The following is a 23,719-nucleotide window of genomic DNA, read 5'->3' as shown; positions in this document are numbered from 1 at the left end:
TGATTTAATAGTTTATAACTTTCGACCATTAGGTGGCGCTGTTATGAAACTGATGTGGTGTAGGTGAAGTGAGGTGACAATGACACGTGCAAAGTTTGGTGTCAATGTGCCAAAGCATTGCAGAGATACAGAGTCATTTTGGTGTCATGCCTCAAATTTGCTGCAGCGCTGTAGGAAAACGGTTTCATCTATCAACACAAAATCTGTAACTTTTTGTCGGCATGGTGTGAAGATGATCTGACTCGAATTCGGTGAGAATCGGACAAACGGTGTAGGAGGAGTTTGAAAAAGTAGGCTTTTTAAGAAAAACAAAATGGCGGACAGGAAGTTTGACCAAATATGGCAAAATGGATATCTATGTTCTTGGCATGACCCAAGGAATCATTATAATACTTTTGTTATAAATTTTGACCACAAGGTGACGCTGACCCAAAAACGTATTGAGTTCTGTCAAGGCATGGTGCTGAAAAACACATACAAAGTTTCGTAACGATACCCCAATGTGTTCGTAAAATATAGCATTTTATGACAAAATTCAAAATGGCTGACTCCCAAAATGGCCGATATGGGATAATTGGGTAATGTATGACTCGGCATGATGCCATGTTTGTGATTCTTGGCCAAAGCGTTCAGAAGTTATAATCAAAAAAAGGCATTTTTCATATCTCCGGACCACTAGGTGGCGCTGTGCCGAAACTGTGCAGGTCACCTCAGATCATGGTTGTCATGACACACACCAAGTTTGGTCAGAACACACTAAAGCGTTGCGGAGATATAGCCTCACGTTCATTTTGGCGGGTACTTTGTTGAATTCTGTTATTCGAGAACGGTTTGACGAAAATACTTGAATTGCGTAAATTTTTGTCGGCATGGTTTGTAGAGGATCTGGTTAAATTTTCGTGAAAATCAGAGCAACAGCCTAAGAGGAGTTCGAAAAAGTTCGGAAAATTAAAAATGGCGGAAAAATTTCCAAGACGGAAAATTGAATTTAGTTTCTAACCCTTGCGGTTCAATCATTATCAGCACAAACGTGAGTGCAACTTTGGACAGTTGGTGGCGCTAGAGGGATTGAGTTGGAGACTCCAAATTTGGTATGGTGACAGTTTAGACTGTCCTCTATCGGTGTGCCAAATTTCATAACTTTCCCGCAAGCGGTTCTATGGGCTGCCAATGAGTGGAAGAAACACCAACGATTACACCTTCAGTGCTTGACCCCTAGTATTCATGTTTGCAATAGAAAAGTATTAATGTGAACAGTTTATGTGAACAGAAAACATTGTTCACATGGGAGATGTATGAGAAAACATTCATATTTAGGTGGACCTAATATGTCACTTTCTCTGCAGTTTAAAATGTGCATTTTCATTAGTGGTCACAGACTTTTAGACCCGTCTGTGTGTGTCCATCTCACCTACATAAAGGCATCATCAGTGAGTGTGCTGTGCTAATAAAGCTTTGTGTTCGAGTTCTTACATATGTACCGTTTCTCTCTTGTAGGCGGCTGCAGCTTCGATGACGGCCCGGCCCAGTGCGACTACCAGCAGGATCCTTACGACGACTTCGACTGGACACACGTCAGCGCTCAGGAAGTGCCGTACCTGCCCTCCGACCTGCCCCAGGGTGAGTCCATCACACACGCCTGCCCGAAGTACACACGATAAATAACGTCCTCGCTCACCTCATAGCTGGAGAATCTGAGGCAAGTGGGGCAAGAACAGAGCGAAGCTGGAATGGAAACGCACGGTTTTATCTGCCCTTGGGCTTGTTTAAACAGTAAGGCAGATTTAGGAATGTTTTAATGGGCTGCTAACATTTGAACAAATTTGCAGCGCTGTCTTATCGTGTCAGGGTAAAAGCCATTACTGAAGAACTGAGGAAGTTGGGAGAAAATAGGCAGGTAACAGAACATTAATCTTCCTTCAACTACCCGTTCCCGCTCTCTGAACACTCTTCGGATGGGATCTGAAAATACTTTGCCATTTACATGACAAAACGTGCAAAGTACCGAAGGGGAAAAAAGGCTTTGGTCAAAGGACTGTCATACGTGACACAATTAAGCTTTTTAAATGCGCTCAAAGAAGACTCGAATAAGAGGGGAGAGCGGAGCGTTGCGACCTTCACTTTTCACCTCTCCGACGCTTAATCACTCGCTTTCAGACAGGAGATTCTGCTCAGGGAAATTAAAGCATTTCACTCTCAGCTAAATTCCCTAATTAATAAGATATTAAGTTATTAATCAAGGCAGAAGAACAGAGAAGGTCGTCAGCCCGTGCTTTCAGTCAGGTAGGGTTTCACTAGAAGAGGACCTGAAGGAGACCATTACAGGCTTTTAGGATAATAGATGGTGCATCTCGCTTGAGGCGTCTGGTTGACGAACACATTTGAGCAAATGAACAAAATGATAATTTGGTATTTTGTGGTGTGTTTTTTTTTTACTGCATTTAGCAGTCGTGCATTTGTGGAAGATTATTTGTCTAATGGACAGGGAAGGACACAGAAATGTGGACAGAAATAAAGACTGGGGAAAGAGAAGAGGACGGAAAGGGAAAATACACCAAGAAATCCACAGGAAGAGACATAGAGAGGTAGACAGAAAGAGACAGAAAAGAGGACACAAAGATAGACGAGGAAAGGATGGAAAGGGAAAATAAACAGAAATGTGGACAAAATGGACAGGAGAACCAGCCAAAAAGATGGACAGGAAGAGACAGAATTAAAGGTAGTGATGCATCGAGAGATTGACAGGAAGAGACATAAATGTGGACAAAAAGAGACTGGAAAAGAGAGAAGCATGGAAAGGAAAAAGATAGAGAGATAGACAGAAAGAGACAGAAATGTGGACAAATTGGAGAGGAACATAAAGAAACATGGAAAGGGAAAAGACAGAGAGATAGATAGAAAGAGACAGAAATATGGACAGAAAGATATGCAGGAAAAAGAGGGAAGGATGGAAAAGGAAAAGACAGAGAAGTAGAAGGAAATAGACAGAGAACAAGACCTAAAGATGGAAAGCAGAAATGTGGACAGAAAGACAGGTAAATGAGAAGGATGGAAAGGGAAAAGATAGAGAGATAGACAGAAAGAGACAGAAATGTGGACAAAAATGGACAGGAAAAGAGAGATGCATGGAAAGGAAAAAAATAGAGAGGTAGACAGAAAGATATGCAGGAAAGAGAGAGAAGGATGGAAAGGGAAAAGACAGAGAAGTAGAAGGAAATAGACAGAGAACAAGACCGAAAGATGTTCAGCAGAAATGTGGACAGAAAGATAGATAGGGAAAGCAAGAAGGATGGAAAGGGAAAAGATAGAGAGATGGACAAAAAGAGACAGAAATTTTGACAAAATGGATAGGAGATCAAGACAAGAAGATGGACAGAAAGAGACAGAATTGTGGACAGACAGAAAGATAGATGGGAACAAGAAGAGAATGGAAATTGATGGACAGGAATAGACAGAAAAAAATGGACAGAAATTAAGACAGGAAAAAGAGATGGAGAGAAAGAGACAAAAATGTGGACAAAATAGACAGGTTATCAAGACAAAAAGATGGACAGGGATGACACAAATGTGGAAAGAAGGATAGACAGAAAACAGAGAGAGGTGGATGGAAAGATGGATAAGGGAAAAGGGTAAATGTCACAGAGGTTTATCATAACTTCATGAGGTTGATTGTAGTCCTGCATTCCTGCAGTCTGTTCAATCAGAGAGTGTTTTCTAACGGGACGCAGGCGTGTTTGCATGATGCGTTTCCCCCATAATTCCAAGCGCTAAGTGACGCTTGCTGTGTCAGTCCTGGAGGGAGTCGTTTGGACGCTGAGGCTGAGCGACTCGCTGAAACAGTACGTGAACACAAACCCGGAGAGGCTCTGCGGATCCTACAGGGAGAGATGTTGAGTTCTGCTGGATTAGCACAGACGCATTCGATGCCAGGCTTGTTTTCCGTATCACTCTGCCTTGAGGGCCCTTCGCACTGATGGTGTTGTGCAGCACAAAAGCAACCGGAAGCTGCTCGTTTTCAATGATCGTTGGGAACTGAAGGCCGACTGTTAGACGTGAAGTTGCAATGGAATACAGACAGAAGCTCATGTGATCCCACTCTTGATTTGGGGGTTATGGGTTTGGGAAACCTTTAACAAGCGAATGAGTGGTGAGTGGTGTTCCTGTGGAGATGGAGCTCTTTATGAAACGGCTCAGATGTAAAATTGGGACGTCTCAGCTGAGGGCACTGCGATCCGCCTCATGGATCGGCCTCAGGATGCTTATGCACAAACACTGATTGTCATGGCATTTGCTACACACCTCCAGCTGGTTAGATTTGGTGCCGTGACCCAGGTGGGAGTGAGGTTTAGGGAGGTGAGTGTAAAAGACGTAGGCCAGCAACGCCAGAGCGGTGCGTGTAAACCTCACTCTTCTCATCTCAAGAGAGGCTCTAGCGACTGACGTTAGAGGCTGTGGTCTTTAGCACGCTTGTTAGCGCGCGCCTCCCACACCGGAGACCCTGGTTCGAATCCCACTCTGAGTGGATCGAGTGGGACCAGTTACATTTGGTGCCATGACTCGGAGGGAGTGAGGTTTACGGGGGTGAGTGTAACATAGGCCAGTAAGAACTGTGTGTAAACCTCACTCCCTTGGGTCAAGAGGCATGCTTAGCGACTGACGCTAGAGGCTGTGGTCTTTAGCGCACTTGTTAGCGCGCCTCCCACACATGAGACCCTGGTTCGAATCCTGCTCAGAGTGGATCGAGTGGGACCAGTTACATTTAGTACCATGACTCGGAGTGGGTGAGTGTAGGGGGTGAGTGTAACGTAGGCCAGTAAGAGCGGTGCGTGTAAACCTCACTCTTCTCATCTCAAGAGAGGCTCTAGCGACTGACGTTAGAGGCTGTGGTCTTTAACATTAAAGACCACAGCCTCTAACGTCAGTTTAACTTGTTAGCGCGCGCCTCCCACACCGGAGACCCTGGTTCGAATCCCACTCTGAGTGGATCGAGTGGGACCAGTTACATTTGGTGCCATGACTCGGAGGGAGTGAGGTTTACGGGGGTGAGTGTAACGTAGGCCAGTAAGAACTGTGTGTAAACCTCACTCCCTTGGGTCAAGAGGCATGCTTAGCGACTGACGCTAGAGGCTGTGGTCTCTAGCGCACTTGTTAGCGCGCCTCCCACACCGGAGACCCTGGTTCGAATCCCGCGCAGAGTGGGACCGGTTACATTTGGTGCCATGCCTCAGGTGGGAGTGAGGTTTAGGGAGGGTGAGTGTAACTGTCGTAGGTCAGTAAGAGCTGTGTGTGTAAACCTCACTCCCCTGGCCTCAAGAGGCATGCTAGCCAACAACGTTAGCGGCTGCTGTCAACGTTTAGATCAAGAACCAAAACAAGAACAACAGAGAAGGATATTCTGCTTTGTTTACTGTTTTACATTGCTCTTTCCTCACTCTTCGTCGTCTAGCACACAGAACATAACAACTGTGCGTATTGCCACCTAGTGGACTCTTCTGTCTCAGCATTCACTTTGCACATGTTGAACGTGCACCATTTGCGCGGACACAAACATTGGGCGGTGTGTAGTCTCAGCCTCAGACGTCATGCCCACAGACCTTTGGCTGAACGTCTGATGCATATGGCACACTTATCTGGTAACACTTCAGGAGTTTCAAAGCCGTCATCTGATCGGTTGAATTCTACAGGCTGTCCGTGAGACGTGTGTGTTGCGTTCTTTAACAGGCCACGTCAAACTTTGCTCTGGCCGCCCTGCCAACGACGTTATAGAAAGATTTGTGGACGCGAGTTTAAGGTAGTCGTATGCTAGCATGTCGGATGGAGCATCACTGACTGGCTTAAACCACCATGGCATAGCGTGCATTTATACAACAATAATAAAATAATGCATCGACATAAAAAAGGAAATTTACTTCTGATACTTAAGTACTTTTAAAAGCATGTACTTCTGTACTTTTACTTAAGTAAAAATAGTTTCTAACAACTTTCACTTGTAACAGAGTAATATTTGACCAGTAGTACTTTCACTTTCACTCGAGTAATGGAGTTGTGTACTTTGTCCACCTCTGCAATCATGATTTCAATATTAACCAATATAATCGTGATTATGATTATTGCCCTAATCGAGCAGCGGGTTTAAATGGAGGGCACAGGACGCACTGGGAGTAGCCCTGACATTCCAGTATAAATGCCGTTTCACACAGCACTCCCTTATCATCCACCCTACTCTGCTTTATTTTACTGTCATGTTCTGCACATCCCACACAGTGCTTCAACTCTCTAGCAGTGTATGGGAAACCGTTCTGAAGCAGCATTTTGCCAAGTTACATGCTACTCATCTATGACCTCTTGGAGAAATGATTTGACTAACACTGCAAGCGTTGCTAAAAATCACATTGAAACTAATCCGTAAGGAATGAGAAGAAACTGCTTTGGCTGTTGCATCTCGTCTCACTGCTATCAATATTATAGCTCTTTAAGGATAAGAATCATGGCTTGGTATTGGGCTGTTGTACGTTTAAAATCTTTACCTTTAGGAACCGATGAAACAAAACTAGTAGCTCTGACTGGTTATGTGCTTTTGAAGGTGCGTTTGAAGATCGTTGGGAAGGACGAGCATTTCACCGCGGTGACAGAGTTTTCCGCTCTACATCTCCTGGCCAGTGTTTGCCGTTCCTCCATCAGCCTCCCGTTAATGTGGGTCACCGCCATGAAGGAGAGGACGCGCTGGCCTGTAAGAGGAGCGCGGCGTTCGGACTGATGTGCGCTGCAGAGGTGGCGGAGGCGTGCTGGGATTCGGCTGTTAGTGTTGTGGGAAGGGGGACAGCCATCTTGAGTGTCTTGTGTCAGCCATCTTGTTGAGAGCGCCGTCAATGTGTTTTGACAACGCTCATCTACTTCATTAGCCTAGTTTAGAGATAATGGCTACTATGCATTTCTTTTCAATTGGAACTTCTTTACAAACGCCCATTAAAGCTGTGTTTATGCCACGGAATGACGCAATTTAAATGCATTCGGGGGTTTTTATTTTTCTCACATCATACAAGAAAGATTTTTCTCACACCATGTGAGTGTTTCCTCTCACGAAGAGCAGATGCGCTCCGGGTCCAGGCCGGCCCTCTCTCTCTCTCTCTCTCTCTCTCTCTCTCCCTCTCTCTCTCTCTCTCTCTCTCTCTCCCTCTCTCCCCCTCTCTCTCTCTCTCTCACGGCAGGGATCTGAATGTGAATGCCCACATTTCTACATCACTGCCAAAAGCCCAACAGCCCATTTCAGCTCGGGATGTGCTGTGTTTGACAGGTCTGTTTTCTCTCTGAATGTTGAGCGATAACGGATCTTATATTTCCAGACAGCCGCTCGGTTGAGCTTCGGTCATTCGGTGTAAAGTGCAGCTGTGCTAATGAACGAGTGTAATGGAGATTTACGGTAAAGGCTCCTGAAGAATTAATAAATGAAATGAATCTCAAAGTAATTTGTAAAACAGCAACAAAGGCCATCTTTCATGATGTATTTAATGCTGCTCAGACGTGGCGTGAATGCAATTACAATGGCACAAGTAATGATATGAGAGAATGTTTTCAATAAAAACTGTTCAGTACAGAAATATGAAATGATGGTAAAAACAAGGCCATACTTTTAAAATAATAAAACTAAAACCACCAGTAAGTGGCAGCAAGTCACTGTCTTAATAAGATTCATTCATCCATCCATCATTCATTCATCCATCCGTCTGTCCGTCCATCCATCCATCCATCCATCATCCATCATTCATCCATCCTTCCATCCACCCATCCATCCATCCATCCATCCATCCATTCATTCATTCATTCATTCAACCATCCATTCATTCATTCATCTATTTATTCATCCATCTACCAATCCATCATCCATCCATCATCCATCCGTCCATCCATCCATCCATCCATCCATCCATCCATCCATCCATCCATCCATTCATCTGTCAATCCATCCATCTTTTCATTAATCCATCCATTCATCCATCCGTCCATTCATCTGTCCAGTCATCCATCCATTCATCATTCAACCATCCATTCATCCATTCATTCATTCATCTATTTATTCATCCATCTGCCAATCCATCATCCATCCATCCATTCATTCATTCCATCCATCCATCCATCATCATCCATCCATCCATCCATCATTCAGCCATCCATTCATCCATCTATTCATACATTAATTAATTCATCTATTTATTCATCCATCCACCAATCCATCATCCATTCGTTCACCCATCCATTCATTTATTCATTCATTCATTCCATCCATCCATTCATCCATCCATCTGTCAATCCATCCATCTATTAATTCATTCATCCGTCCGTCCATTCATCCATCAATACATCCATTCATCTGTCCATCCATCCATCCATCCATCCATCCATCCATTCATTCATCTGTCAATCCATCCATCTTTTCATTAATCCATCCATTCATCCATCTGTCCATTCATCCATCCATTCATTCATTCCATCCATCCATCCATCCATCATTCAACCATCCATTCATCCATTTATTCATTCATTCATTCATTCATTCGTTCATTCATTCATCTATTTATTCGTCTATCCGCCAATCCATCATCCATTCATTCACCCATCCATTCATTTATTCCATCCATCCATCCATCTGTCAATCCATCCATCTATTCATTCATCCATCCAGTAATGAAGCAAGTGGCTGTATTTATGATTGAATCATTGACTCTTGCAATTCTTTCAAAGCCACAGATTAATTTACTAATGAATCTCCGCTGTGTGTTGGCTGGAGACTCACAACAGTTGTGTGGCTTTCACTGGAACTATTATTCTGTTGCAAAATACAGCAAAGCTTACTGACAATACTGTGCTTAAAATGTACATCACTTGCTATCACCCTTTTGTTTGTTGAACTAGTGTATAAAATCAATGTCACATTTGCAATCGATTCGTGGAGGTGGCATTTTGCCTGTTGGAAATACAAGCTGGGTTTTCTCAAGTGCCACCGATGCAGTTTTGTCTTTGATTAAATAGTTGAGGTTTTGATGGAGTTTAACACCATCAGAGAGAGGGTGCAAATTGTGCATATAGTGAAATAATGGTGCAAAACCATATAAACAGTGTTTGGTCTCTCTTCTGAATGTTCTGGGTGTGTCAGCATGTGTGGGATTCAGGGCCGTTTTGACTCACGTGTAACAAGAACATTGTTTTTCCTGCTCAGTCATGCTCTGATTCCACCGAGGAGTGACTTTAACATCAGACCTCTGAGCACGCTATAATAATGCACTGCACATTTGTGCTCGCGTCCAACTCCTACACCATCTGTTTTACATCTAATAGTTGATGTAATGCCTGGTAGTTTTCTTCTGTTACTCACTTTCTTGTTTCCCAATATCTGTTTCTCTTCTTCGCTCATTTCTCAACATCTTGAGTCAAAGGGGTCGTATTATATCTTTTTTGTATTATTGTTTGATTTTCCCCTGAGGCCTACTGATAATATTTAAGGCGTTTTGTGCCAAAAAAGGCACCGCGGGTCATTTTTTTGCTGCTGCGCCTTTAAGAAATGCCTCTTAAGCAAGAGTTCAAGCTGTCTTCTGTTGTCATTTCGTGGTGTTTTTGTGAGCTCTACTGAATTACTTTTTGAGAGAAATAATTTTTTTCTGTTATAGTAAATGTCCTTTTTTTTTGCCGTTTCAGACTTTCTTCAAACTGCTGTCCTATTTTCCACTGTGTGAGGCATCTCTGTAAATTGCTGTCTTTTAAAGCTCACAAGCTGATCCATTCTTCAGAGAGCCCTTGAAATTGAAGTTTTGTGGCTTTTATTCCATGTCTATTAGCTTTACAGTCATCTGTGTGCTAGTGTACTTTCAGCAGAGACTGCGTTTAAAGTCTTTCTTTCTGCGAAAACAGAACAGAAATGTTGATGACATCATCTTGCACTCAGGGGCGTATGCAAATTGTTGTCCAATCAAAACCGTTTCTTTGCAGATAACTGGCATTACATTTGTATTTGCAGTGATGAACCCGCGGCAATCCTTACAATAGGGAGCGTTTTTACTGGCAGACGGTAAACTTTGGCTAATATCCTCCATTGCTTGCAAAGCCTCGACAACAATGAGCAATCAATCACAGCTGCTAAACCTCTCACTGACGTGAAATCTGTTATTTCAGTTGTGTAATGAGCAAAGTGAAGTCAAATGCATGTCTTACAAACGCTCTTCTGTATTAATTGCAATCCCATAATGCATTGCGGAAAAAAAAGTAGTGGGCAACCAATATTTCGCCATGGCCGATATATGGCATTTTTTAATGATCAGCATCGGCCGATAAGTATCTCTGTTTGGCTAATGTGTCGGAAGCCAGACTTTTATTTTGACAGCGAGCAGGGCTTTTATTTTGAAAGCGTTGAGAACGCCAGTTCTGATATCATATATATTGGCTTTATTTCGGCCATTGGCCTTCCTGCTCTCTTGGATATCGGGATCAGTTTTCAAAAATTCTATATCGGGCTACTACTAAAAAACTGTATTAAAAACGTTTTAGTGTGTACTTAGTTAGCTTTGATTGTGTTGCTGTTGCCCATGAAGAGCTTTTCTAATCAGTCATAGTGAGTTTCTATTTCGTTTCATCGTTATCCCTATGTAGACAGCTATGGAATTCCAAAGCTGACTAAATAAATAAATGTAAAAAAAACAAATTATAATTTTAAAAACTGTATTTATACTTTTATTTCCTTATTTATGTATAATTATATTTCCCCCACATTTATTTATTTTTCATATTTATTTATTTCTACATTTATTTATTTCTACATTTGTTTATTTCTACATCTGTTTATTTTAACATTTATATATTTCTACATTTATTTATTTTCACATGTATTTATTTCTACATCTATTTATTTCTACATGTAGTTATTTCTACATTTATTTATTTCTACATTTATTTATTTCTACATTTATTTATTTTCACATTTATTTATTTTCACATTTATTTATTTCTACATGTATTTATTTTCACATTTATTTATTTCTACATTTGTTTATTTCTACATTTATTTATTTCTACATGTATTTATTTTCACATTTATTTATTTCTACATTTATTTATTTTCACATTTATTTATTTCTACATTTATTTATTTATACATTTATTGATGTATATTTGTATTTATGTCTACATTTATGTCTACATTTATTTCTGCATTTCTTTGTCTGTATGGTAATGAGGGGGCGTGTTTTACCTCAGACATAGCAATCAAGCTCAGAGTAAATGTGGAAATAAATAAATATAAATAAATAAATAAATGTAGACATAAATACAAATATACATAAATGTAGAAATAAATGGAAAAAAAAATGTGTGGAAAAAATATAAAAAAATTATATAAAATATATTATACAAAAGGAAATAATTGTATAAATACTCATTATTTTTGTTAGTTTTTTACATTTCTTTGTATATTTATTTATGTATACATTTATGTATTTTGTTTACATTTCTTTGTATATTTATATATACATTTTATGGGTTTTTTTTACATTTATTTGTATATTCATTTATGTATTTATTCTATTATGTAGTCAGCTCTAGGATCCCATAGGCCTCCGTCCGCTCAGGAGCGTCTGCAGCGGAGCTTTGAGAGAACGGTTGGCTGGATTCATCCGTGAGGTTTGAGGTTGAAGCAGAGAGTTGGTCTGGGTGTAGATGTGTGTAATTAGTGGTGTGGTGGTTTAGTTGCATGCTAACACAAACCAGCTCTGTACTCGCTAAACCAGCCTGAGGTCTGAGCTCTGTGGAGCGCTTGTGTTCGTGTTTCCTTGTGGCTTTGAGCGCCGGCCAAACTCGCGCGTCTAATATGTCCAGCCTTCTGCCGTTGCTCTCGTCGTTCTCTTCTTCCTTTTACACTGAAGTGATTAATGATCAGCACACAAAACTTCTCCAAATTCTCCAGCACGTGTGCATAAGAGAGCTCTTACATAAATCAAAAATCACTCGTGGACCCGTTTCATTTTCTGCCAGTAACTCTTGGCTGGACGATAGTGCCATCTGGATACGCCGGTTAGCTCACGTGAGCAACCTTTGACCTTCGGGAAGAAATGACTGTTTACCCAACGGGCGTTTATAGAAGACACACACACACTCACACACACACACACACACACACACACACACACATACACACCTCCTGACATGCACATGGCTGTTCTCACCTGCAGTCATTAGTGTCTCGCTGTGAGCGCTCTGCTTTCCCCTGGAGCCAATTCACTTACACAGCATTCGCCAGTGCTCTGTGCTCCAGCTGTAAGGTGCGGGTTCACTTACCTGAGACGCCCAGCTGATAGTTTAACTTCCTGTTTGCACTGGTCGTATTTAGCTTTCATACGGGTCTCTCTGAAATACTTGATTGTGATTGGTCAATGGTGTCATTCTAATATTTGCTTATAATGGCTCTAATCAGAAAATGTGTGGGCGGAGTCTCTTTGCAAGCGCACATCATTCACAAAAAAATCAATCCAAAATCACAGCCAATCAGAAGAGCGTGTGGGCGGAGTCTCTCTGCAAGTGAACTGCACTCGCAACCAAATCAATCAAAAATCACAGCCAATCAGAAGAGCTTGTGGGCGGAGTCTTTCTGCAAGAAAACTGCACTCGCAACCAAATCAATCAAAAATCACAGCCAATCAGAAGAGCTTGTGGGCGGAGTCTTTCTGCAAGAAAACTGCACTCGCAACCAAATCAATCAAAAATCACGGCCAATCAGAAGAGCGTGTGGGCGGAGTCTCTCTGCAAGCGCACTGCACTCACAACCAAATCAATCAAAAATCACAGCCAATCAGAAGAGCTTGTGGGCGGAGTCTTTCTGCAAGAAAACTGCACTCGCAACCAAATCAATCAAAAATCACAGCCAATCAGAAGAGCTTGTGGGCGGAGTCTTTCTGCAAGAAAACTGCACTCGCAACCAAATCAATCAAAAATCACAGCCAATCAGAAGAGCTTGTGGGCGGAGTCTTTCTGCAAGAAAACTGCACTCGCAACCAAATCAATCAAAAATCACAGCCAATTAGAAGAGCGTGTGGGCGGAGTCTCTGTAAGCAAACTGCACTCGCAACCAAATCAATCAAAAATCATAGCCAATCAGAAGAGCGTGTGGGCGGAGTCTCTCTGCAAGCACACTGCATCCATTGTCGTCTTCAGTATGGCTATAAATGATATTCATGCTGAATATTTTGACAAATGTATGCAGGAAATATACCAAGTACATAAGTATACAAGAATATGGCTGTGGAGCGTTTCATATATTAAGTGTTGCTATAGACACAGAAAGGACGGGTAGTTGTTTTTCTGCAAAATATTTCTGTATTCTTTTAAAAAAAATAGGTCATCAGTATTTTGACAGTGATGAAAGTGTGAAGGAAGTATGTGAGTCAGTAAATGCAGGACTTGTATTGAGATTTTCTAAATCCTGTATGAATCATGTCAGTCTTGCAGTGAGATTTGGAGCGGTGAAGTCAGGAGATGGATATAATTGGTGGGGTTGACAGCAGCTCTTGGCCAATTTGCATTTGATTTGCCATCTCCCACATCCCGGTGGTCTGATCCAAACTCTATACGTATGAAAGCCCCCAGAGCTCACCTGTAGAGAGAGAGAAAGAGAAGCAGATGCTCTCACAGAGGAGATCTCGGGGATCTGCCTCATCTGCAAATAAAGCCCCAATGAAAGCTCTGCTCGGCAACTTCTACACCATTACATCCGTCTCCGGAATAACCCGGCTATCCCTGTCTAAATGATCACTGGTTTAGACTCTCAATGGAAATGAAAGATTAGATTAGATTAGATTAGATTCAACTTTATTGTCATTACACAAGTACAAGTACAAGGCAACGAAATGCAGTTTAGGTCTAACCAGAAGTGCAATAGCAGCAAGTGCAGGATATACAACGTTTGCATAAGTGCAGGACATGGATATGTACTGAGTATATATAAATATGTCTATAAATAGAGAGATGGTTATTACTATAAACAGAATTTACAGGTGAATATGTACAGTGAATAATATACAGATGGTTAATACTATAAACAGAATTTACAGGTGGATATGTACTATGAATATAATATAATATACAGATGGCTATTACTATAAACAGAATTTTACAGATAGAGGTATACAATGATATGTTAGGCTAAAATGAGGAATATGGCAGTGGATTAAGGTAGTGCAATAAATTATGGACAGAAGCTATCCGAAAAAAAGTGTAAAAGTGCAGTGGAAGTGATTGCATATTACAGTTAGAAGTACGGTGCAAAATACAAATGTAAACAGTAGGTACTGTAAATAACAGTCGGCAGTGCAAATGAGCATAATCCAGTTACGGTGTGGTAGTGCAAAATGAATAAGTAAACAGTTGTTACTGTAATAAAGAGTCGGTAGTGCAAATAACAAAGTGAAGGTGGATGTGAGGTAGGAGAGTTATCAGTATATGAGGGAAGTGGATCAGCGGGGGTTTGAGTTCAGTAAAGAGACAGCTCTGGGGAAAAAACTGTTCTTAAGTCTGCTGGTCCTGGTCCGGTGGATCCTGAAACGCCTGCCGGAGGGCAGGAGAGAAAACAGTCTGTGGGCTGGGTGAGAGGAGTCCTTGAGGATGCTGCGAGCTCGATGCAGACAGCGTTTCCTCTGGATGTGCTCGATGGCAGGTAGTGGAGTCCCTGTGATGCGCTGGGCAGTTTTCACCACCCGCTGCAGTGCCTTGCGCTCCGCAACAGAGCAGCTCCCATACCATACTGCCACACAGTTGGTCAGGATACTTTCTATTGCGCAGCGATAGAAGTTCACCAGGATAGCCGAGGAGAGCTGATTCTTCCTCAGTGTCCTCAGGAAGAAGAGGCGCTGGTGAGCCTTCTTGACCAGGCTGGAGGTGTTGGTCGTCCACGACATGTCCGCCGAGATGTGGATCCCCAGGAACTTGAAACTGGAGACACGTTCAACAGCCATTCCATTGATGTGGATGGTGTCGTGTGTGCCTCTTGACTCCTTCCTGAAGTCCACGATGAGCTCCTTCGTTTTGGTGGTGTTGAGGAGCAGGTTATTATCAGCGCACCATGTGGCCAGGTGCTGGATCTCCTCCCTATAGGCAGTCTCATCGTTGTTGCTGATGAGACCAATCACCGTTGTGTCGTCCGCAAACTTGACGATAGAATTAGATCCATACACAGGCTTGCAGTCGGCGGTGAAGAGGGAGTAGAGAAACGGACTTAGCACACAGCCCTGTGGTACACCAGTGTTGAGTGTGATGGATGTGGAGCAGGTGGATCCTGAACGAACATTCTGGGGTCTGTCAGTTAGGAAGTCCAAAATCCAGTTGCACATTGAGGTATTGATGCCCAGGTCTCCAAGTTTGGCTATTAACTTGGTTGGGATGACAGTGTTGAATGCTGAGCTGAAGTCAACAAACAGCATGCGTGCGTAAGTGTTCTTATTGTCCAGGTGAGTGAGCACAGAGTGCAGTGCCATGGAAACGGCATCCTCTGTGCTCCTATTGCTGCGGTAGGCAAACTGGTGTGAGTCCAATGTGGATGGTAGAGAGTCTTTTAGGTGTTCCAGGACCAGCCGCTCAAAGCACTTCATGACGATGGGTGTGAGTGCTACAGGGCGGTAGTCATTAGGGCACCTCGGGTTAGAGTGTTTTGGCACTGGCACAATGGACGTGCGTTTAAAGCATGAAGGTACAGCTGCTTGGGCAAGAGACAGGTTGAAAATGTCTGTAAAAACCTCAGCGAGCTGCTCCGCACATGCCCTGAGAACACGACCAGGGATGTTGTCTGGTCCAGCAGCCTTGTGCGCGCTGATCCGGCTCAGTGACTTGCAGACATCTGTGGAGGAGAGTGTGATTGGTGGGTCAGCTGAGGGTTTGAGCTTGGTGGCAGTTTCTCTGTTGTCTCTTTCAAAACGAGCGTAAAAGTGATTTAGCTCGTTCAGGAAGTTGACATCAGTGGCTGCGGGGGTGGAGTGGGGGGGTTTGTAGTCACTGATGGCCTGGATGCCCTGCCACATGCGTCGAGGGTCAGAGTTGGAAAAGTGACCCTCTATCTTTAGCTTGTAGCAGTGCTTGGCCTTTTTGATGCCCCTCTTCAGGTTTGCTCTGGATGCGCTGTAGGCTTGTGCATCTCCTGATCTGAAGGCAGTATTGCGTGACTTCAGCAGGAGTCGCACTTCCCTGTTCATCCATGGCTTCTGATTTGGGTATGTGGTGATCTGTTTCTGGGTTGTAACACTGTCAATGGTGGTATTGATATGATCCAATACAGAGGAGGTGTAGGAGTCAATGTCCGTGTGAGCGCCACTGGTGGCTTGAGAAGCAAACACACTCCAGTCTGTGTGTAGAAACCTTTCCTGGAGATGAGCAGCAGTGCTTCAACACACACCAGACTGAGCTGTTATTGTTAAAAGAGTGGAAATTATATTATTCTGCTTCACTCTGAGGATATATTGTCAAAGCCCAGATAGTGTCCAGCCCATTCCCATTGGATGCAATCGTTTGACTCTGTTATACACTCACCTAAAGGATTATTAGGAACACCTGTTCAATTTCTCATTAATGCAATTATCTAATCAACCAATCACATGGCAGTTGCTTCAATGCATTTAGGGGTGTGGTCCTGGTCAAGACAATCTCCTGAACTCCACACTGAATGTCAGAATGGGAAAGAAAGGGGATTTAAGCAATTTTGAGCGTGGCATGGTTGTTGGTGCCAGACGGGCCGGTCTGAGTATTTCACAATCTGCTCAGTTACTGGGATTTTCACACACAACCATTTCTAGGGTTTACAAAGAATGGTGTGAAAAGGGAAAAACATCCAGTATGCGGCAGTCCTGTGGGAGAAAATGCCTTGTTGATGCTAGAGGTCAGAGGAGAATGGGCCGACTGATTCAAGCTGATAGAAGAGCAACTTTGACTGAAATAACCACTCGTTACAACCGAGGTATGCAGCAAAGCATTTGTGAAGCCACAACACACACAACCTTGAGGCGGATGGGCTACAACAGCAGAAGACCCCACCGGGTACCACTCATCTCCACTACAAAGAGGAAAAAGAGGCGACAATTTGCACAAGCTCACCAAAATTGGACAGTTGAAGACTGGAAAAATGTTGCCTGGTCTGATGAGTCTCGATTTCTGTTGAGACATTCAGATGGTAGAGTCAGAATTTGGCGTAAACAGAATGAGAACATGGATCCATCATGCCGTGTTCCCACTGTGCAGGCTGGTGGTGGTGGTGTAATGGTGTGGGGGATGTTTTCTTTGCACACTTTAGGCCCCTTAGTGCCAATTGGGCATGGTTTAAATGCCACGGCCTACCTGAGCATTGTTTCTGCCCATGTCCATCCCTTTATGAGCACCATGTCCCCATCCTCTGATGGCTACTTCCAGCAGGATAATGCACCGTCACAAAGCTCCAATCATTTCAAACTGGTTTCTTGAACATGACAATGAGTTCACTGAACTAAAATGGCCCCACAGTCACCAGATCTCAACCCAATAGAGCATCTTTGGGATGTGGTGGAACGGGAGCTTCGTGCCCTGGATGTGCATCCCACAAATCTCCATCAACTGCAAGATGCTCTCCTATCAATATGGGCCAACATTTCTAAAGAATGCTTTCAGCACCTTGTTGAATCAATGCCACGCAGAATTCAGGCAGTTCTGAAGGCGAAAGGGGCTCAAACACAGTATTAGTATGTGTTCCCAATAATCCTTTAGGTGAGTGTATGTAAGAGTATTGTTCCCAACCCACATGACTAATGGTTACATAAAGATAGTCAAAAGTGATTTCAGAGACAGAGAAAATGATTACAGCTGAAAGAATCTGAATCTGGAATAACATGCACCGGATGAGCTGCACACAACATGGCCACGGGCATTTATTTAGGCAGTAGATGGGATGAATTTCATCTAGACTTTATGTCTAGCAACTGACAGAAGATGAGGATCAAAGAAGAGAGAGAGAACGAGAAGATCCGGGAGGGAAGAGCAGAGAGAGAGCGAGAGCTGGTCATCTCTCATTCTGGCCGTGCAGAGACAGATGAACAGATGCATGTTCATGTGGACAAATGGTGGTGAAGTCTGTCCTCTCGCCGCCTGATGTCCGTCCTCTGGGTGTTTGGGATTTGAAATCTTCTCGTCTCAGTGCAATCACATGCTTAAAGAACTGGAACCAGATCCTGTGCGGCCCCGTCCGTCTTGGCCGATGGCCGGAAAGCATTTCTCCGGTGGAGGATAATGAAAGCGTTCTGTGATCAGCACACGGCCAGCTGCCCAGCGTACGAGTCTTTGATTCTGAAGTTCAGAAATATTGTGTCCTCATGTCTGAGTTTATATCTAGCATGATTTCCCAAGCAATTTGTTTTCTTCACTGGCTTTTCAGCCAACGATACTCACTCAACGTTTTGTACATTCCTTGGTGTGGCTTTGTGAAATTTGCTCTACTCTTTATTTTTGGTTTATTACAACACAATCGCGGGCAGGACTGGGCATATGATCCTTAAAGCAAAATTCACATTTACATGGTGTTTGAACATAAATGTGTGTACACAACCACTCTATAATGGTAAAAATCCACCCACTGCTCTTTTTTTAAACCCATAAATCATAAGCAGTGTCTCAGAATAAGCCGTTTAAAATTTTATTCAATGTAACATCACAAATGCTTAGGCCCCGCCCACAGCTGCTGACAGACTCCACCCTATTAGCATAGACTCCGCCCACGACTGGTGACAGACTCTGCCTTATTAGCATAGACCCCGCCCACGACTGGTGACAGACTTCACCCTATTAGCATAGACCCCGCCCACGACTGGTGACAGACTCCACCCTATTAGCATAGACCCCACCCACGACTGGTGACAGACTCCACCCTATTAGCATAGACCCCGCCCACGACTGGTGACAGACTCCCCCTATTAGCATAGACCCCGCCCACGACTGGTGACAGACTCCACCCTATTAGCATAGACCCTGCCCACGACTGGTGACAGACTTCACCCTATTAGCATAGACCCCGTCCACGACTGGTGACAGACTCCACCCTATTAGCATAGACCCCACCCACGACTGGTGACAGACTCCACCCTATTAGCATAGACCCCGCCCACGACTGGTGACAGACTCCACCCTATTAGCATAGACCCTGCCTATGACTTCTGATGGACTCCGCCCTATAAGAATAGACCCTGCCCACGACTGGTGACAGACTCCACCCTATTACCATAGACCCTGCCCATGACTGCTGATGGACTCCGCCCTATAAGCATAGGCCCTGCCCACAACTACTGACCGACTCCACCCTATTAGCATAGACCCCGCAAAAGACTGCTGACGGACTCCGCCCTATTAGCATAGACCCCGCAAAAGACTGCTAACGGACTCCACCCTATTAGCATAGACCCCGCAAAAGACTGCTGACGGACTCCGCCCTATTAGCATAGACCCTGCCCATGACTGCTGATGGACTCCGCCCTATAAGAATAGACCCTGCCCACGACTGGTGACAGACTCCACCCTATTAGCATAGACCCTGCCCATGACTGCTTATGGACTCCGCCCTATAAGCATAGGCCCTGCCCACAACTACTGACCGACTCCACCCTATTGGCATAGACCCCGCAAAAGACTGCTGACGGACTCCGCCCTATTAGCATAGGCCATGCCCACAACTGCTAACGGACTCCAACCTATTAGCATAGACCCTGCCCATGACTGCTTATGGACTCCGCCCTATAAGAATAGACCCTGCCCACGACTGGTGACAGACTCCACCCTATTAGCATAGACCCTGCCCATGACTGCTTATGGACTCCGCCCTATAAGCATAGGCCCTGCCCACAACTACTGACCGACTCCACCCTATTGGCATAGACCCCGCAAAAGACTGCTGATGGACTCCGCCCTATTAGCATAGACCCCGCAAAAGACTGCTAACGGACTCCACCTTATTAGCATAGACCCCGCAAAAGACTGCTGACAGACTCTGCCCTATTAGCATAGGCCCTGCCCACAACTGCTGATGGACTCCACCCTATTAGCATAAACCCCACCCACGACTGCTGACGGACTTTGGCCTATTAGCATAGACTCCGCCCGCGGCTGCTGATGGACTCAGCCCTATTAACATAGACTCCCCCCATGACAGCTGACGGACTCCACCCAATTAACATAGACCCCGCCCATGAATACTGACAGACTCCACTCTATTAGCATAGACTCCACCCTTGACTGCTGATGGTCTCCACCCTATTAACATAGACTCCGCCCATGACTGCTGACGAACTCCACCATATTAGCATTAGTATCAGCATTCAGTTAAGAAATGTGTTCTTATTAAAGCTACTAAAGTTGTTCAGTCGAGCGCAGTGAGTGATGTCATGCAGCGATCATGCGATTTTAAAAATCAATATCGACTCATTGATTCATTTCAGTCATAAGGTTTCATTTCAGTGAGGATGCTGCCTATGTAGGAAATGGTTTCTCTGGTTTCTCTTTGTACACTTTCCAGTTCTTCACACGTGTTTCCTCTCTCCGTTCTTCCAGGCTCGTACATGATGGTGGACACCTCACAGCACGATTACGGAGAAAAGGCTCGCCTGCAGCTGCCCGTGATGAAGGAAAACGACACTCACTGCATCGACTTCAACTACCTGCTGTACTGCCCGGACGGCTCCAGCCCCGGGACGCTCAACATCCTGGTGAAGGTCAATAAAGGGCCGCTGGCCAACCCCATCTGGAACGTCACTTCCTGCACAGGCCGAGGCTGGATGAAGGCGGAGCTCGCCGTCAGCACCTTTTGGCCCAATGAGTATCAGGTGAGCGAATCGTCCAGCCAATCAAAAGACGTGGTTTGTTTTCTATAGGCGAGATAGATCAGAGACACAAAGATGCTAAACGCCCTAATATACTGATGGCGAAGTTCTTTGTTGTTCTTCGCTTATGGGTAAAAAGATGTTTGAAATGCATTTGCGAAACATTGTCCACACTGCTGAGAGCAACGATTAGATGAATATGTAAATGTACACCTCCAAGAGGGCGGGGCCTCAAAGCTACACCCACCTATTACATCATCAACACGGACCAATGGGAGTTCAAAGGTGTTTACCAGCTGGAGCAAACTTTTCTGGAAAGTTGCTTTATTCAGTTTCGAACTCCTGAAACGAAGATTTTGTTCAAATAAAAAAATATGGATGTAGTGTCCGTGACGTCACCCGTAGGTTTCTGAAGAGCGTTTCTGAAGCCTAAAGCCACTTGTCGCCATCTTGGCAACGCGTCAATCCCGGATAACTGAAAATGGGCAAAGAGGCGGGACGTGGGTGGAGCTGAGGTGACTGGTTGCTGAAACCACGCCCACCTAGCGCAACCATAGTGGCAATCCACCTGTCACTCAAGTGGCCACGCCCCTTAATTATGCAGAACTTTAAGGCTTAATATAATTTAAACCATGGGCGTCGGAAGCAGCAAAAAAAATGTGGGTGGGTCCTCTCTCAGAAAATTTTTACTGGAGTAGATGCCATTAACATTAAGTGCAAATATTGCCTTGTTTGCTAAACGTCTGGTTGGGACAGACAAAATTATGGAAATCACTGTATCATTAAGATCACCAATAGTGTAGGGCTGAGACATGGCATCATGTTTTGATGCAAATCGAACCGCGGTTCGAATCCGCCTTTTGCCGAACTCACTCTACTCCCTTTTCCCATCACATATCAGATCGGAAAGGCATTTTTTTTCAATAAAAATTTAGAAAATATTAAAAAGTGGAAATAAAGCGTCTAACATGTTTAATAATAAGTGTTTATCGGTTAGGGGAAGGTGAACAGACATGTGCTGGATTAGAGATGATAAAAGTGAGTGGGTCCAATATCATTGATCGTAAAAAGTGGGTGGGTCTTGTCCCACACCCATGATTTAAACGGATGAGTTATAAAACAATTCACCCTATTCACAGTCCTCATAAAGGGCAAAATTAGCCGTGTTGACCAAAACCACTTTTTGATCCAGGCTTTAAACAAGTGTTCTTCTGCTGTAAAGTTTGACATTTTAACATGGGGGAGATACAGATTTGACTCCCTTCTGGAGCCAGTCGATGATCTGCAGTTTAAGTCACTTCCGTGTTGGATTCAAGAGAGACCGCGGGAGGTTTCCGCTTGGTTCGAAATGACGTCCCACCAGTTCATCTTTGACTAGAAACTGAAGGAATCTTCTCAAGACTTTTACCTCAAACTCTGAGCTAGAAATTCAAAATATTTTTCTCCTGAAGTCCAAGAGGTGACGCATTCCTGGCGTCAAGCCCTTTAAACACAAGTATGAGGAACAGCAGCACAATGGATGCTCTGCTCGTAGGCAGAGCTGGTTTAGTTTAAGTGTGACCGTCTGACTCTGAGCTATGAGAATGTAGCGGCTCTGTAGTTCAGTCATGAAACGTTTATTTAATGTTAAAATTCACAAAAAGAGTTACTGGTGAAACGTCTCTCTGCGTCAGCGGAGCTTCTTCACGGGACTTTTGCTTTTCAATACAAGAGCTTTTTCCTGTCCCGTCTACTGAATATGATCAGTCTCTTCTCTTCTGTGTGTATGTGTCAGTGTTTTCCGTGCGTGTGTGTGATCTGACGGGTTGTTCTGCTTCAGTGTGTGTGTGTGTGTGTGAGACGGTGAATACTGAAAGCCTCCGTCTGTGTTCAGACTAATTGGGAGTCCTGACTGATCTCGCTCTCTCTCTCTGTGTGTGTGTGTGAGAGAGACAGAATTTTAAACACTGACGATACAGTTTCTTGATGTGTCTTTATAGTGTCCGTCTGTTTGCTTCAGCCCTGTATGTAAACACACCTGGAGGGCCTCTACTGGCCGTCTGCTGGCATTGCACGTCCCGCTCTGAGGAGCCGCTGTTGTGATTAATATTGCATGATATTTCCGAGACGAGCTAATGGATCAGGAGGGCTTGTTTCTTCATGTCTGGGTTTAATTTCTCACAATATAGAGTATATTCCACCTGCTGCCCCCATAAAGCCCCGGAGACGTGTCCCTTCTAATGAGTCCAGGCATGTTACGTCCCTTTATTACGCTCTCTCGCTCGCAGTCCATCTCTAAACCCTGGTGTGGGCTTGTTATTTCTTGTCCCCTTTAATTAGACACTGATGAGTCAGATCTGTTGCTGGAGTCCAGTTTATTTTAGCTTAAGACCCCGTTCGCTTTGGTTTTGTTTTCTCTGTGCGTGACTCCCGAGGGAGTCTTCATCCCCCCCGAGGCGCTACACTTCCCCGATCCGATCGTTAGTCTCCACCTCAAACGGACTGGCTTAATGAGCTGGACACCTGCCCTCACTTACTCTTAATTATTCAATGTCAGATTGTCTGAAATCACGCCAAAGCGCAGAACTGAAGCGTTTGAGGAAGTCGGTCGCGTCCGCCGTCATTAATGTTGTCAAAGGGACTGAGTTAACGTGTTGCACGTCGTCTTTGGTCATCCTTCAGTTCTCATGAATGATTGAATATCCAGCCGCAGTCGTTAAACTTGAGAGAAGGAGTTGTTTTTCTTGTGTTTTTATGTCTTCCAAGCCAAATAACATTCATGTTCCTTTGTGGTTTCTCTGGCGGATGATGTGTTTGTTCTTCAATAATGTTCTTTGAGGATGCAAACATGCAAGCATGTGTGTGTGTGTGTGTGTGTGTGTGTGTGTGTG

The 23,719-nt window shown here is 44.0% G+C and overlaps 1 protein-coding gene across 10 annotated transcripts in view; it reads left to right on the top strand.

Annotated features, from left to right (window-relative positions):
* The window catches only part of ptprk (protein tyrosine phosphatase receptor type K), a 238,751-nt gene that overhangs the window by 40,580 nt on the left and 174,452 nt on the right, over positions 1–23,719 (top strand). For all 10 annotated transcript variants that reach the window (XR_013817575.1, XM_079830324.1, XM_079830320.1 and 7 more), the window contains exons 2-3: positions 1,498–1,620; positions 20,581–20,852. Coding sequence is in view for 9 of the 10 variants with exons in the window: in XM_079830324.1 (XP_079686450.1) it covers positions 1,498–1,620; positions 20,581–20,852 (395 nt within the window). In the remaining variant the exon portion in view is untranslated. The remainder of the gene's footprint in view (positions 1–1,497; positions 1,621–20,580; positions 20,853–23,719) is intronic.

The sequence above is a fragment of the Gobio gobio genome (genome assembly GCF_949357685.1).
Source record: "Gobio gobio genome assembly, chromosome: 12".
NCBI lineage: Eukaryota > Metazoa > Chordata > Actinopteri > Cypriniformes > Gobionidae > Gobio > Gobio gobio.
The sequence above is the reverse complement of the archived record's forward strand: the minus strand, read 5'-3'. Positions and strand labels throughout refer to the sequence as shown.